The following is a 14,898-nucleotide window of genomic DNA, read 5'->3' on the forward strand; positions in this document are numbered from 1 at the left end:
CTGAACGCATTCTGTACTGTACAGGACACATGGCATGGAGATTGATTGATGGTTCTCCTTTAGCGAATCAGGACGCAGAACACAATGCGTTCATACGCTGTAAAAAAAAAAAAAAAAAAGCATGCTACACTGTTAAAAATTGCACACAAAAAAGTCAGTGTAATAGCGAGGCCACGTAAAGGCAACCACGTTATAGCGAGGGAACACTGTATATATTTTTTTTATTATTATTTGTTCAACAACCAGTTATACTGTATTAAAATCTTTTATTGGTATAAAAAATTAAAAGTGAAATTTAAAAAAAAGCCTAAAACATAACCTGACCTCAAATCATGTTCTACAATCACTGCACTGCAGCAAAGTTTGTATTGTGAACCTTCTGCCACTATGGTTGTTTATTTCACGAATCAATATGGTATAGCAATACTTCAATGCACCCATCAAAAAAAGCAATTTTTTTCTTAATTTTTTTGACTCCCTTCTAATAAAATTATCTTAAACTATCTAGCTCACTTGTAGAAAAGTTATTTAGTTTGAGTCTAATCCTTCAGCGGATGACACCTGGAACAAGACGACACATATCATGTGTGTGTACAAATGACTAGGATATGTTGATAATTTAACATATTCATTTAAAAGCAGGGTTCCAAGCTCCTGAGGCTGCTGGCACCAAGGGTAGGCGGGACTTCTGCAGGAGGTGGAGTGACAGCAGGACAAAGCCCACGCTGATCCCGCCTAGGATGACCACACCTGAGATCAGCGCAGTGGTCACTGGGTTCATCAGCTGGGAGGCGTTCCCTGGCGCTGCAAGGTAAAAGTGGGAGGTGACATAACAACTTCTTTGACCTGAGTTGGTTGTGTTTCTTCCGGAAAAAAACGCGTAAACCATCAATTTCCGTGACTTTCTTGTATCATCAGTCCCACCATCCTGAGGAAATTCTCATTGGGTTTTTCTTTGTATTTCATAACATTGCATAAGGATGCTTACCAAGCTGAGAGTTGTTGACAGGAGTGTCATCTGAAAGAAATTGAAAATGTAGTTATACTTTTATTTCTATAATATAATATTCTATCATATATATTCTTATATATACTGTATTGTAATATAATATAGTCTTATATTCTGGTCAATATGGTAAATGTACAAACGCAACTTTTTATTTTACCAAAGTGTATTGTCTCGGTGTAGATGGTATAGTTAAAACATTTCTGAAAAATTATTTCTATTGAGACATTGTGTATATACTAGGGGTGCCACGAGACACTCGAGAGAGACAAAACATGAGATTGAGGTCTACGAGAACAAGAGGAGACAAGATTTTAACATTACTTTGAAGAAAAGTACAATAAATATATACAATATATATAAACAATATATATATATATATATATATATAATATAATATAAATATATATATGACAAATTTTCTCACGAGGCTACACTCTTTGCACTCTGTGCCCCGCCTTCAACCACCTTCACAAGAGACCGTATGACTCGCTCCGCTCATGCCGTTGTTCTATGGAACAAATGCACCAAGGTGCTGAAACCAATGCACAGAGTGAAATCTCTTCCTGCCTGTTTGGAGGACACGCATGCACATGGCAATATATTGAAGCCGGCAAAATGATCAAGTTCATCTTCATTTAATGTGGGATTCATTCATTTAGTTTATTACTGTCCCAGGCCTCGTGCCCACAGAACATTTTCTTCTGAATCAGAAATCTTGTCACGTTTTAATCTTTTGAATTTTAATCTCGCGAGCTCTTATGACACCCCTAGTACGGTATACACACTAAACAAAAAAATACAAACGCAAAACTTTTGCTTTTTCTCCCTTCTTTCATGGGCAGAAGTCAAAGATCTAAAATGTTATCTATGCACACAAAAGGCTTATTTCTCTTAGATATTGTTCACAAATCTCAATCTGTTTTAGTGAGCACTTCTCCTTTTGACGAGATAATCCATCCACCTCACAGCTGTGGCATATCGAGATGCTGATTAGACAGCATGATTATTGCACAGGTGTGACGTAGGCTGGCGACATTAAAAGGCTACTCCACAATGGGCAGTTTTATCACACAGTACAATGCCACAGATGTTGCAAATGTTGAGGGAGTGTGTGGTAGGCAAGCGTGGAACGTCATGAAAACATAAAATAGTTGACAACCAGACAATTGAAAAGCAGTGAAAGCTTATCTCAGCATCAGACAAAATGGAAAATAATGCTATTACCATGTAAATTTGCGTTCTTATACCCAATTAGTGTGCATGAATACATTCTTGTATATGCCCTTCATCGTTTGAGCTCCATAGCCAAACAGTTTTGGTACTGTGCCACTGCAGTTGGCACCGAAAGGTATGGTGCCAAAAAAGTCATTTCATACCACTCCTGGTAATGATGGGTCCGGCACTAATGATGGCGTTCCCACTCGCAGCCGCAGGGGAAGCGAAGCTGGCCTCTTCATCCCGCTTACGCCGCCGCCCGCAGATCTGCCAAACACACAAACGAACATCCTTGGAGTCCTGAGGCCAGAGAGTACACATTTACTGACACGGTTTGTGTTTTGAATGTACCGGCATGAGCATGATGCAGTCATCCGTCTTGCACAGTTTGGTGACGCAGTGCAGGAACACCGTCGACATTTTCTGGTGTCTGTGCTTCACAAAACGGAAAACCTCAAAGGAAAACCGTCCCATCTGGCTCTTCCCATTCTCAAAAACAGTGGTCTGTGGGTCTTTGTAGCAGCTGCGTGGAAAGAGGCACACATGTAGACAAGGGGCAAACTCCTGATATGACGTGCACATATTCAGAAGACATTGTTGCATTCACTGAATGGGTAATAGTGCCCCTTTTGTGGTTTTATCGAGCCTTCATCATCAGGAGAAAGAAGCGGGATTACCCCAGGAAAAGGTCGTAGCGTAGTTCATCATTAGGATTCCCTGAGGGGGTTGTGTAACAGTAGTCCATCAAGATGTTCCAACTGCAGGAGGACAAAACTGTGAGATTCGGACGCAAAACAGAGATCAAACTACTCATGGGAAAAGTACTTTCTCTGCCACGGACTGGCGCCTTTGTGTCGTATAATAACATAATAGCACAGTCCACGCAGGGTAGCAATAGAAAAGCAGTCAGGGAAATGTTTTTATTCACATCACGTCCTGACAACTGTGTAAGCGTTAAATAACAGCTTGATGGTACCGTTTGTCCAAGTTTGTGGCCTTCACTGCTGCAAACACTCTGGTTTTCAGAGCAAGACCAGCCATAGGGATTGCAAGCATTTGGTTGTATGTTGAATCCTGTACAGAAGTACAGAAAAAATTTAATGGCAACATTTTACCAGTGCTTGTAAACATTCTACAAATACAGTGGTGTTCAAAAGTGTTTGCCCAGTTTAAATTTTTTTTTTTTATTATTAAGGGAGAAAAGAAATCCAAACCTACATGGCCCTTGTGTGAAAAAGTGATTGCCACTAAACTTAATAACTGGTTGGGCCACCCTCATCAGCAACAACTGCAATCAAGCGTTTGCGATAACATGTCTCTTACAGCGCTGTGGAGGAGTTTTGGCCCACTCATCTTTGCAGAATTGTTGTAATTCAGCCACATTGGAGGGTTTTCCAGCATGAAACACCATTTTTAAGGTCATGCCACAGCATCTCAATAGGATTCAGGTCAGGACTTTGACTAGGCCACTCCATAGTCTTCATTTTGTTTTTCTTCAGCCATTCAGAGGTGGACCTGCTGGTGTGTTTTGGATCATTGCCTTGCTACAGAACCAAAGTTGGTTTCAGCTTGAGGTCACAAACAGATGGCCGGACATTCTCCTTCAGGATTTTTTGGTAGACAGCAGAATTGATGGTTCCATTTATCACAGCAAGTCTTCCAGGTCCTGAAGCAGCAAAACAGCCCCAGACCATCACACTACCACCACCATATTTTACTGTTGGTATGAGGTTCTTTTTCTGAAATGCGACGTTACTTTTACGCCAAATGCAAGGTCTTCGGGATCATCAAGATGTTTTCTGGCAAAATTGAGACGAGCCTTTTTGTTCAGCAGTGGTTTTGGCCTTGGAACTCTGCCATGCAGGCCAGGTGTCTTTCTTATGGTGTAGTCATGCACACTGGCCTCAACTGAGGCAAGTGAGGCCTGCAGTTCTTTGGATGTTGTTGTGGGGTCTTTTGTGACCTCTTGGATGAGTTGTCGCTGCGCTCTTTGGTTGATCGGCCACTCCTGGGAAGGTTCACCACTGTTTTATGTTTTCACCATTTTAGATAATGAGGAGTCCCAAAGCTTTAGAAATGGTTTTATAACCTTTTCCAGACTGATAGATCTCAATTAATCTCAGTTATGTTTTAACGGAGGGGCAATCACTTTTTCACACAGGGCCATGTAGGTTTGGATTTTTAGTCGCCCTTAATACTGAAACATTTCATTTTAAAACTGCATTTTGTGTTCATTAACTAATATTTTAATGTGTTTGATGATCTGAAACATTTAAGTGTGACAAACATTGAACAAAAAAAGAAACCAGGAGGGGTGCAAACACTTTTTCCACACCACTTTTTCACACCACTGTGTAAGTTTCATACATCCATAACAGATTTAGATATGCATTTTAACATGTATGCCATTTTAACAGCACTTGGGCAATATCGAGTAGTAAATGTGTAAATCTTTAAAGCTGGAAAACAGTATATGGTAATAATCCTCGTCACATATCACATATACAATATCCAAGTTAATCAATACATTTTCATTGATAGTCATTTTGACAAGAATTGGACTTGTATGTGGTTTATTTTCTAGTCATGTGCATTACCCATATTTATTACAATCAAGAATGAAACTAAGACGATGGTGTTAATGATAATAATAATGATCCATATAATAATATGACATATACATATTCATTAATAGTCATTTTGATAAGAGTTGGACTTGTATGTTGTAAATTTTCCAGTAATGTGCATTACAAATATTTATTATAATGAAGAAAGAACTTAACACGATGGCGATAATGATAATAATAACCCTAATAATAATACCAATATCACATATACATATCAGATGAATTCATACATATTCATTATAGTCATTTTGACAATAATTGGATTTGTATGTGGTTTATTTTCTAGTAACGCGTATTACCCATATTTATTACAATAAAGAAAGAAATTAACATAGTAGTAAATATTATTAAAAATTATTTTGATACTAGACTACAGTTCCAGTGTTTCTTGTAATCGAAGGCAAATAAGAATTTTTCAAATACTTTATATACTTTTAAAACAAATTCACTGAGTTAGTGGATCAGGTTTACAACTTAATGAAGATTTTTCATTTAACTTTTATTTTTTTAAAGGATTTTTTTTTATCAATACTTTTAATAATACTTGTACTTATTTGTACATTTTATTATCAAAGTGTATACTGTATATGTGGTGAGTAGCCATGATTACAATAAAAGAATAATAGAATATAATAACTAATACTACCAATTAGGGATGCTCCAATAAGGGTTTTACGCTGCCGATTCTGATACTGATTATCCATGAAATCGGCCGATACTGATACCAATCACGTAGATTAAGTGTACATTTTTTTATTTATTTATGACGAGTGCAATTGAGCCATGGTGCCGTATAAGGGGGGAAAGTTAGGATCATTCTAAGGTCCCCTGACTGCCAGCGGCCCACATTGAATACAACCAAATGTGTGCATTTTCAAGCAAGACCAACAATTTTACAATATAATAAGTCTTTGAATGTATTATTTTTAATAACAATGTTATACTGAAGCTATGCAATAATAAAAAAAAATACTTCTTACTATTAATGCGACTTCTGGTGCTGCATGGTTTTGCAACCTAATCCATGTCTTTCTTTCTTTTCGCCATCTTCTTCGTCAAAAGGGTTTGCTCTGCAGAATTAGCTAGCTGGCTATTTGATTAAAGGAGGGAAGATTACTCCTTGACCTCTCAATGACCCGGGTAGGCTACCGCATGATCCAGCAATAATCGAGTTTTGGTGTCTGACCTGGAAAATATCATAAGGACAGCTGTCACTGGCTCTGGCCACCCACATTGCGGTACAAAAATGTATAAAAAAGTTTTATATTTTTAACACTGTGATTTCTGTAATGTTTTACTTTAAAATGTCAGTGAAAAAAAATGTAATAAATACATTTTATCATGTTAAAAAATGTCTGCGAGCCAGATGCAGTCATCAAAAGAGCCACATCTGGTTAAGGAGAGTTTGGATGTGAGCGTACATAGTTTGATGGCGCTCTAGCAGGACTTCCTGGTATCATGCAGCAGGGCTCCGGGTGAGAGAGCAGGCAGCAAACTCGGTGTCTTCCACCGCTGACAGAGGCTGGTCATCTAGTCTGATGAATTCAGTTGTTTTTCAGTTTATTTGCTTAAGGCTGCTGACTGTCCAGCGTTTGCCTGATGATCACATCGTCAGCCGCGAAAGCTCACCACACTCTGTCAAGTGTTTGTTCTTCAAATTCCTTATTAAATTAAAGCTTTTTAACGTACTACTCCGGCGAGATTTTTTTCGTGGCATGTTTTGCAGGATGCAAAATTTATATCAAGCTCTCAAACGGCAGGTAAATTCCGCACGGCAGACATGTTTGTTTTTCGGCTGTGAAGAAAAGTGGGAGGGGGACGCTCGCTACAGGCCGCATGCTGCAATAGTACGAGCCAGAGGTAATCGGCTTTTGTGATTTATCGGCATATACCAATCACATGCTTTTTTCATGGAAATCGACCGATATTGATTGGTGTCCGATCGATCGGAGCATCCCTATTACCAATAATAGTAATAAATGTTGGTTTTATGGCGATTGCCACTGACGGTTAGTAATTAGTGATTTAGCAACCAAACTTCTTTAGATGAAAAAGATTGCGATATCTTTCACATAAAACATGAATTTCTGTGTTGGTTGGCTTACGATAGCATACACTCGGGCTGAATACGGATTTTGAACTTTACAACCTAACAACCTCAAGTAGAAATGTTTGCGTGGAACTCACATTGTACAGCATGAGACTCAGTGTGCTCACAAATGTGCCGTTGCTGTCCTTGACGGATATTGCGACCGAGGAGCTGTGGAAAGACACAATGCATGAACAGCAGATTTAAAAAAAAAAAAAAAAAAAAATCAATCTGTATTCTTTGAGTGCTGTTACTGCGAGTACCGCAGTGTGTTTACACCTTCATCTCACCTCATGGTTGCACATGGATATGAGGCAAAAGATCTGCATTTACGAACTATCATGAATAAGGCATGACAAATGCACATGCCACACTTTTGGGGAAGACGTTTTTCTTGGGGATCTTTGGACATTTGTGGAGTACCAAATGAGTTTGAAGGCCACTTCTTCTAATGCCTTAATGGTCCTTGCTTTGCTCATGCTGCAATAGACAAGAGTATTCCCTAAACTGTTTGCGCCATGCTTGCAAGTATGGAATTTCCGCCATATCCCCATGGTTTGTGCTCGAAATGCCTTGGAAGACATGTTAGCATACACTCCTGATCAAAAATTTTCAGACCAGTTGAAAAGCTGCAAGAATTTACATTTTGCACAGTTGGAGGCACAAAAGCTGTCTGTCTTTGAACGCAGTGGGGTTGTTGTGCTGCATAAGCAAGACCTCTCGCAGCGAGCCATTGCCGCTGTGGTTGGATGCAGTAAGACAGTCATTTGAAACATCCTGAGGGTTATGGAATGAAAAAGTGAAGTGGTAGACCCAAAAATATGTCACCGGCCCTGAGCTGGAGGAGCCCATTGGCTGTCCGTCAAGACACGGGACAATCCTCGGCCCAAGTGAAGGTTGTTACTGGTGCCCAGTACACTCCAATAACCATCAGACGCCATCTGCGAGAGGAGGGTTTTAAAAACAAAAAATGTCTTCGAAGGCCTCGTCGTCAACGCCACAAAATTGCTCGTTTGGAATTTGCAGGAGAGCACCAAACATGGGACACTGAAAGGTGGAAGAAAGTTTTATTTTCTGATGACAAAAAATGTAACCTTGACAGCCCTGATGGCTTCCAACGTAACGGGCATGACAAGGAGATCCCACCTGAGATGTTTTCCACACGGCACAGTGGAAGGGGCGCCATCATGATTCGTCAATGGAACAATGGAGCTTCAGGTTGTGCAGGGGCGTCAAACGACAGTGGTTATGTGGAGATGTTGCAGGGGGCATCCCTCATGACTGAAGGCCCTCATCTGTGTGCTATTGACTGGCTTTTTCAAAAGAGCAATGCTGCACTTCACAAAATATAAATGATTGCAACTGGTCTTAACATTTTGATTAGGAGTGTACATGTAATGGGGGTGGGAGGGTTTAATAACAGCGTCACCATGTGGTGTGTTTGTCAGAAACATAATGGCACAAGCAACACAGTAGGGGTGTGTGTTTTGACAAATGTTCACCCTTTTGTGTGCAGCGGTTCAGAGTAAGCTTCCACCGGGGGTGTCCAAAGTGTGGCCCGGGAGACATTTGTCCGCGTCACATTCTAAAAATATAATTTAACAAGAAAAGTAAAAAAAAAAAAAAAGAACCACAACGACAAAAATAGAAAAATCTGTATTAATTTTACAAGAACAAAGTCAAACTATTAAGAGAAAAAAGTTGTAATCTAACAAGGAAAAGTTGTAATTTTACTAGAATAACATCGTAATAATATGAGGAAAAATAACATTTCAGTAGCATAATGTTGAAATATTCAAGAAAAAATATGTTTTGTGTTTTAACTTGTAATAATATAATTTTTGAAATAATAGTTTGTGGAAAAAGTTCAAATGTTGTCAGAATAATGTCTAATTAAACAATTAGGAGAAGAAAACTTACAATATGAAAGTTGAAATAGTTGGAATTTTTTTTAAGTAGAAATGAAAAAAACAGCCGCAATTTTATGACAATAAAGTCAAAATATTAAGAGAAAAAAATGAGCAATTTCATGAGAACAAACTCATAATATATTCAGAAAAAATATTGTAATTTTAGTAGCATAGAGTTGAAATATTAATGGAAAAAATACATAAATCTTTGAAAGTTGTAATATTTTGTGAAATTAATATTATGAGAAGCAAAATTAAGTTTACATTTTTGGAAAATTAGGTTGGGAAAAAATTACGCAATAACGAAGTCAAAATACAACAAAAAGAAAATTTATGAAGATTATTTAAGAAGAAAGTTTAAATATTTGGAAGCATTTTTAAAAAAATATATACTAACAATAGGCTTTTTCAGCTATATCACAAAGCTGAGATGCGTTTTTTCTTGAAATAAATATAACTTCGTAGCATCCTTTACAAAATATCAAAGTGACCCTTGCATCTTTTCATTTTTAATGATGTGGCCAGCAATGGAAAAAGTTTGGACACCCCTGGCTTACACAAACAAACACATACAACCATGTGAAACAATGACACCGACATTAATTAAAATAGTTTACATTAATATGAATTGATGATTGTCGTTTCTTATAGGAATAAAACTCACGATGCCAGCTGTGAGTTATTGACCAGGTACTCCAGTGGATAGCTGCAGCTGAATTTATACAACAAACCAGGGAGGTAGCTGATTATCGTCGGTGGATCGGGCGTATCAATAAAGCCAGAGACGTTCCCAATTTGTACCAGGGACATATTCCCATAGGCGTTAGGCCCGTGGGCTGTGGTGACCTGTACGAAGAGAGAAAGATTGTTGCACACTCCCAAATCAATACACAACATAATGAAGCCGTCTTATTATTTATAGCAACACAAACAGCCTTTGTGTGTTGTTTACCACCAGGCTGTTTCCACACGCTTCCAAGGTGCTGAGGCCGATGCTGAACACCACAGCCGTGGGGAAGGTGTTGTTGTTGATGAAGCCTCGGCACTGGGCGTCACTATGGTGAGCGTTGAGGGCCAAATCTGTATCGCTGTAGCCGGAGAACAGCACCGGGCAGAAGTTGATCTTCACGGTGATGGTCTGGACACCGCAGTATACGCTGATGTCCCGCTCACCTTTAAAACATACCACTTTAATCAGCGCTATAGTATACACTCTACTCATTCTTACTCACTGAGAAGAGTGAAATCTCAGGTTAAATATCAGAAGTCAGCGTCAAAAATATTTATTTTCCACAAAGAAGATATTGTTTCTTACCAGGCACCTTCTGTGTTACACCAGTTGTCTTATGTTAATCTGAGCTATATTACTAAAAATAAGATAAATAATCTGCCAACAGACACATTTGAGTCCCCAAAAGGCCATTTTACTTTTTTCAAGCAGTTTGGAAAGTCACATTTTCTTGTTCAGTTGGTGAATTATTTTTGCTCAGATTTTACTACATATTACGGTACATATTACTATATTAAAAAATAAAATGTTAAACTATCAAAATATTTTATAAAACTTTTGTAGCATCAAAGTATAATTATTATATTACAAATATTTTGACCTTGATTTCAGATATTTAATTTTGCTTAGATTTTTGGCTTATTTTCCCCTGCAGTATTACTGCTGTCGTACATGAATAAAGTATCTATTTTTTTTATTAAAATTGTTGTTTTATACTTTTTATTATTACTTAAGAAAAACATCTCATTAAATAAAAATAAAATGTAAAAATATCTAAATATTATTATATTAATTATTGCATAATTAAATTGTAATTATTATATTGAAAATATTTTGACCTTGAGTTCAGATATTTAATCTTGCTTAGATTTTTGTCCTTTTTTTTGCTGCAGTATTAGTGCTATAGTATATTGATGATTATTTTATTGTAATTGTTTTATATTTTTTTATTATTACTTAAGAAAAACATCTCATTAAAAGTAAAATGTTAAAATATCAAAATATTGTTACATCAAATGATTATATTTTCCCTGCTTCTTACTGCTAAAGTATATTTATGAAGTATCTATTTTATTTATTTTTTTATTATTGTAATCGCGATGTTTTATTTTTTATTAAATGTGTTTTCATCAAAGGACAACACACACTTAAAATGATAACCACATGAATACAATTTAAATGAACATCTTTCAGAAACTCTCTGAAACATGAGCTCTTGTTTTGTCATTCATTGAGAATAGGTGAGTATTAATTGTATGCACAAAAATTCACTTGCATTGATATGAAGGAGTATTGTCAGCATTGAATCCTTACAGCTGACTGCAAATTTTAAGTCTGGCTGCATGAAGTGTGGTTTTCTATTTTGGGAGGTTTTTTTTGTCAGACAGCAGGGATGTGATGGTATTTTTCCCCCTGACGTCTGATGGTGCATAGTAAAGCCCTATTCCCAAACAGTGGTAGACAATCTAAGTGAGAGAGAAGCACCATGGTGGCAGTCAGAGTGTATGGTGGGTTGATCATATCTGGAAGATCCTCACCAGGAAACCTGCTGTGGTGGTTGGCGTCACAGTTGTATCCGTTAAACTGCGCTGAGACCGATGCGGCGCTACTCATCAGCAGGATGGTGATGATGAAGCACGATGGCATCATTTTGGCACCCGGGAGACGTTTGGCCGCCGTCATCTTCAGAGGGTCAACATGGCGCGGCACGCATTCCTTGGGCGGAAGCTCAAAAATGGCATTTATCCCCAAACAAGATGTCCCTTCCACACGACTGCCCTCTGTGACCTCGATCAGAGTAGTGCAACCTTCTATCCTCGGGTTCGCCGATCCTTCTGATCCTGCCCCCTTCTGCCCTCCCCCTCACCTCAGTCGCTCATGTTGGCCCCCGGACCTGCTGTTTTTCAACCCCTTTTTAACCGAGGTCACGCCTCATTTCAACCGCGCTGCTATCTTTTCTACGCCTGTTTAACCGTTTCCTGATGCCTTCAAAGCCACCTCACCAGGGAGAAGTTCAACAAATGGAGACAGTTTGGTGGGGGCAGCCTTGCTTTCATTTTGTTGTGTGTGCACAGATATGAAAGATAGAGGCTTCCATTATCCAAACACGGCCTCGGTGACGGACATGGGAAGCTCCATCAGACCTGAAACGGCCTCAACAAATCTTTTCACGGAGCCCAGAAACCTGAGCTGGCTGCGAGGGTTCCCACTCGCCTCTCCTGGTTCTGATCATCACCTGTCAGCTGACACAAACGCCAGGCCTCACTAGGGAGGTTTGAGGGGGGGGTTATATATAGGCAGGGAATTAAGCTGTCATCAGTCACTGCGGCGGCCCATATTCACATTGACATAATAGTCAGCTCATGGGCGACGCAGAGTTGTCTGTAGGTGATTGGGATGCACAAAGTGTCACTAAAATGTTCTCTGAGGCCTACATTGTGCCCCGCATTCAGCACGGCAGATGAAGAAGCGAGAACGTAAAGTTCCTTTTACACTTTTGTACTCTCATGCTCGAGTTAGGTAAGGCTCTTACCCGCTGGCGCTTTTATATCGTCAAAAGAAAAGAGCATGACACCAACCACTTGCAATGCAGGAAAAATGTAGTACTCTCGCTTCTTTTCTTCAAACTGCTCTTCAGACACCAACAAAATTGCCTGGATTCTTTTTCCTGGTCATGTCACACCTCAATCATACCTGCCCTAGAGACCAATAATAGGGTCATGGACTCATTCTGCGTGGGGGGTCACAGACAGCTTTTTCGTGGTTGGCTATGGCCTATTAGTCAAAAAATGTTGAAAGACAAGTTCTATGATGCCTTGTTGTCACCAGGCATCAGTATTGTTATGAACCATGACGTGATTACGTTACCTTTCACACTGCATGGAGACTGGCTACTGAACCAACAGAGCCGAGCCGACATGCCATGGTTGAGATCAAATGAACGGCCATGGTTGAGATCAAATGAAAAAAAAATGTTCACCTCTCATTCAGTGTGGAAGTGGTACATTTTTGGCTTCTTTGTCCTTCTTCCCCATTCCATTTGAAACACTTTCTTAAGTTTAGAATAAGTAAATTGGAGAGGCTAACTCTAACTAGTTAGCTCAGTACCTTGTTATTGGTAGCGGTGGCCGTCTGTTATGTCCCTGCAGTCATCCCGTAGCACCGCGCAATGTGACGTAAACAAAGAATAAACGGACTGTAAAAGTGACTGTTGGGATGTTATTTCCTGTCTAGAGGCCTTTACTCATGTTAAAACCCCTATTTCGAAAGTCATAAACAGGTTTTCTATGCTCTAACTACGAAAATATTCAGTTTGTTCATTTTGAATAGCCATAGCCATTTGCTCGGTAATGGTAATGGATTAATTGATTTGAACATGCATACAAGTTACAATGAAATACATCACATAGTACAAGTCTCATTTCCACATGTCCAAAAGGAGTAGGAAGAAGCAAAGCTTATTTAATGTGATCATGCAAAATACCCATTTTTGACCCAGAATGACTATACAATGAACTAACCAATTAATTATGTTCAATATGTCAAGTTAATAAAGATAAAAAGGTGTACTTTTTTTTTAAATGTGCAGGAGTAGGGGGTACATGGCGTCAGGTCAAATATCTGAAGGGGTATGTGACTCTAAAAAGTTTGGGAACCACTGCACAAAAGCATGGTACGTTTGGCTCGTATGAGCACCCAGGTACACACTTCCCTCGTTTGGCATGTTGGAAAGAGGTACTCTAGGACTCAACACGATTGCATGCACATGCTCAGCGGAGTCTAAGAGTGACTGTAATACGACTACTCCCTGCAGACTGCTAATGATAACCAACACAATTCAGAAATAAAATACAAAGACTCATAATGTTGCAAAAGTCAAACTCAGAGCACGCTCATTCACCTGCGACTATATTCATGTGCACAATAATGTTGTATCATTTAATTCATGCGATTGCTGCTCTTGCCACAATGAATGACAACAGTAACCTTCAACAAAATAGAGAATCAGAATGGCTGAAAATATTCCACAAAGGGATAGACATTGCAGCACAATACAGCAGAATAGAACCTGCTATTTAATTAAAGAAATTGCCCTTCATGCAAGTCATTCATGACAGCGACAACTTTGCACAAAATACAGTATCAGAACAATTCCAAATAAGACTGGAAATACTGCACACCCCTGATTACATTTTAAGACCAGTTGAAAATTTGCAAGAATTCACATTTAGCACTGTTGCATCTCAAGGACCTTCTAAGTAGAGATTCAAAATGGAAAAGGAAGAAATGGCAGTGAAACAAAAAAAAAAAATTGGGTAAGCAATTTATTGCGAACAAGCATTAAAGTGAAATAGGCTGTTCATCAGCTGATCAAAAGTTTAAGACCCAACTCCCCCAGTAATGAGTTGCATCATTCTTGTTAATTAGCTGAAAAATGGGTTTGGGCATGCTTGATGCCAGTGTTTCCACAAGGCTCGTGGGAATGTTGAACCAAGTGGTGAAGATGGCTTCATGGAGGGCATCCACTGTCTGGAACTGATGTCCATTTTTGTAAACTTCCTTTGCCATCCATCCCCAAATGTTCTCAGTTGGATTTAGATCAGGGGAACATGCAGGATTGTCCAGAAGAGTGAGCTTATTCCTCTGGAAGAAGTTCTTTGTCAGGCAAGCATTGTGAAGTGCATTGTTATCCTGTTGAAAAAAGCCAGTCATTACCACACAGACGAGGGCCTTCAGTCATGAAGGATCTCCACATAGCCATCTGCCATTTGACACCCCTGCACAACCTGAAGCTCCATTGCTCCATTGAAGGATCATGGTGGTGTCCCCTCCACTGTGTCATGTGGAAAACATCTCAGGTGGGATCTCCTTGTGATGCAAGTAACGTTGGAAGCCATCAGGACTGTCACGGTTACATTTTTTCCACATCAGAGAATACAATTTTCTTCCACCTTTCAATGTCCCATGTTTGGTGCTCTCGTGGAAATTGCAAACGGCCAATTTTGTGACATTGAAGGAGACGAGGCCTTTGAAGACCT

At 39.1% G+C, this 14,898-nt stretch overlaps 1 protein-coding gene across 1 annotated transcript; it reads right to left on the minus strand.

Moving 5' to 3' along the window:
* Positions 1 to 628: 628 nt before the first annotated feature.
* LOC129191478 (zona pellucida-like domain-containing protein 1) lies at positions 629 to 12,092 on the minus strand. The gene is made up of 11 exons (XM_054794855.1): positions 12,020 to 12,092; positions 11,398 to 11,622; positions 9,803 to 10,023; positions 9,515 to 9,696; positions 7,039 to 7,111; positions 3,201 to 3,298; positions 2,902 to 2,982; positions 2,576 to 2,747; positions 2,386 to 2,491; positions 989 to 1,018; positions 629 to 804 (listed from the first exon to the last, which is right to left on the minus strand). The coding sequence occupies exons 1-11, from the start codon at positions 12,090 to 12,092 to the stop codon at positions 629 to 631; spliced, it is 1,437 nt and encodes a 478-aa protein (XP_054650830.1).
* Positions 12,093 to 14,898: the final 2,806 nt, after the last annotated feature.

The sequence above is a fragment of the Dunckerocampus dactyliophorus genome, chromosome 12, assembly GCF_027744805.1.
Source record: "Dunckerocampus dactyliophorus isolate RoL2022-P2 chromosome 12, RoL_Ddac_1.1, whole genome shotgun sequence".
Taxonomy (NCBI): domain Eukaryota; kingdom Metazoa; phylum Chordata; class Actinopteri; order Syngnathiformes; family Syngnathidae; genus Dunckerocampus; species Dunckerocampus dactyliophorus.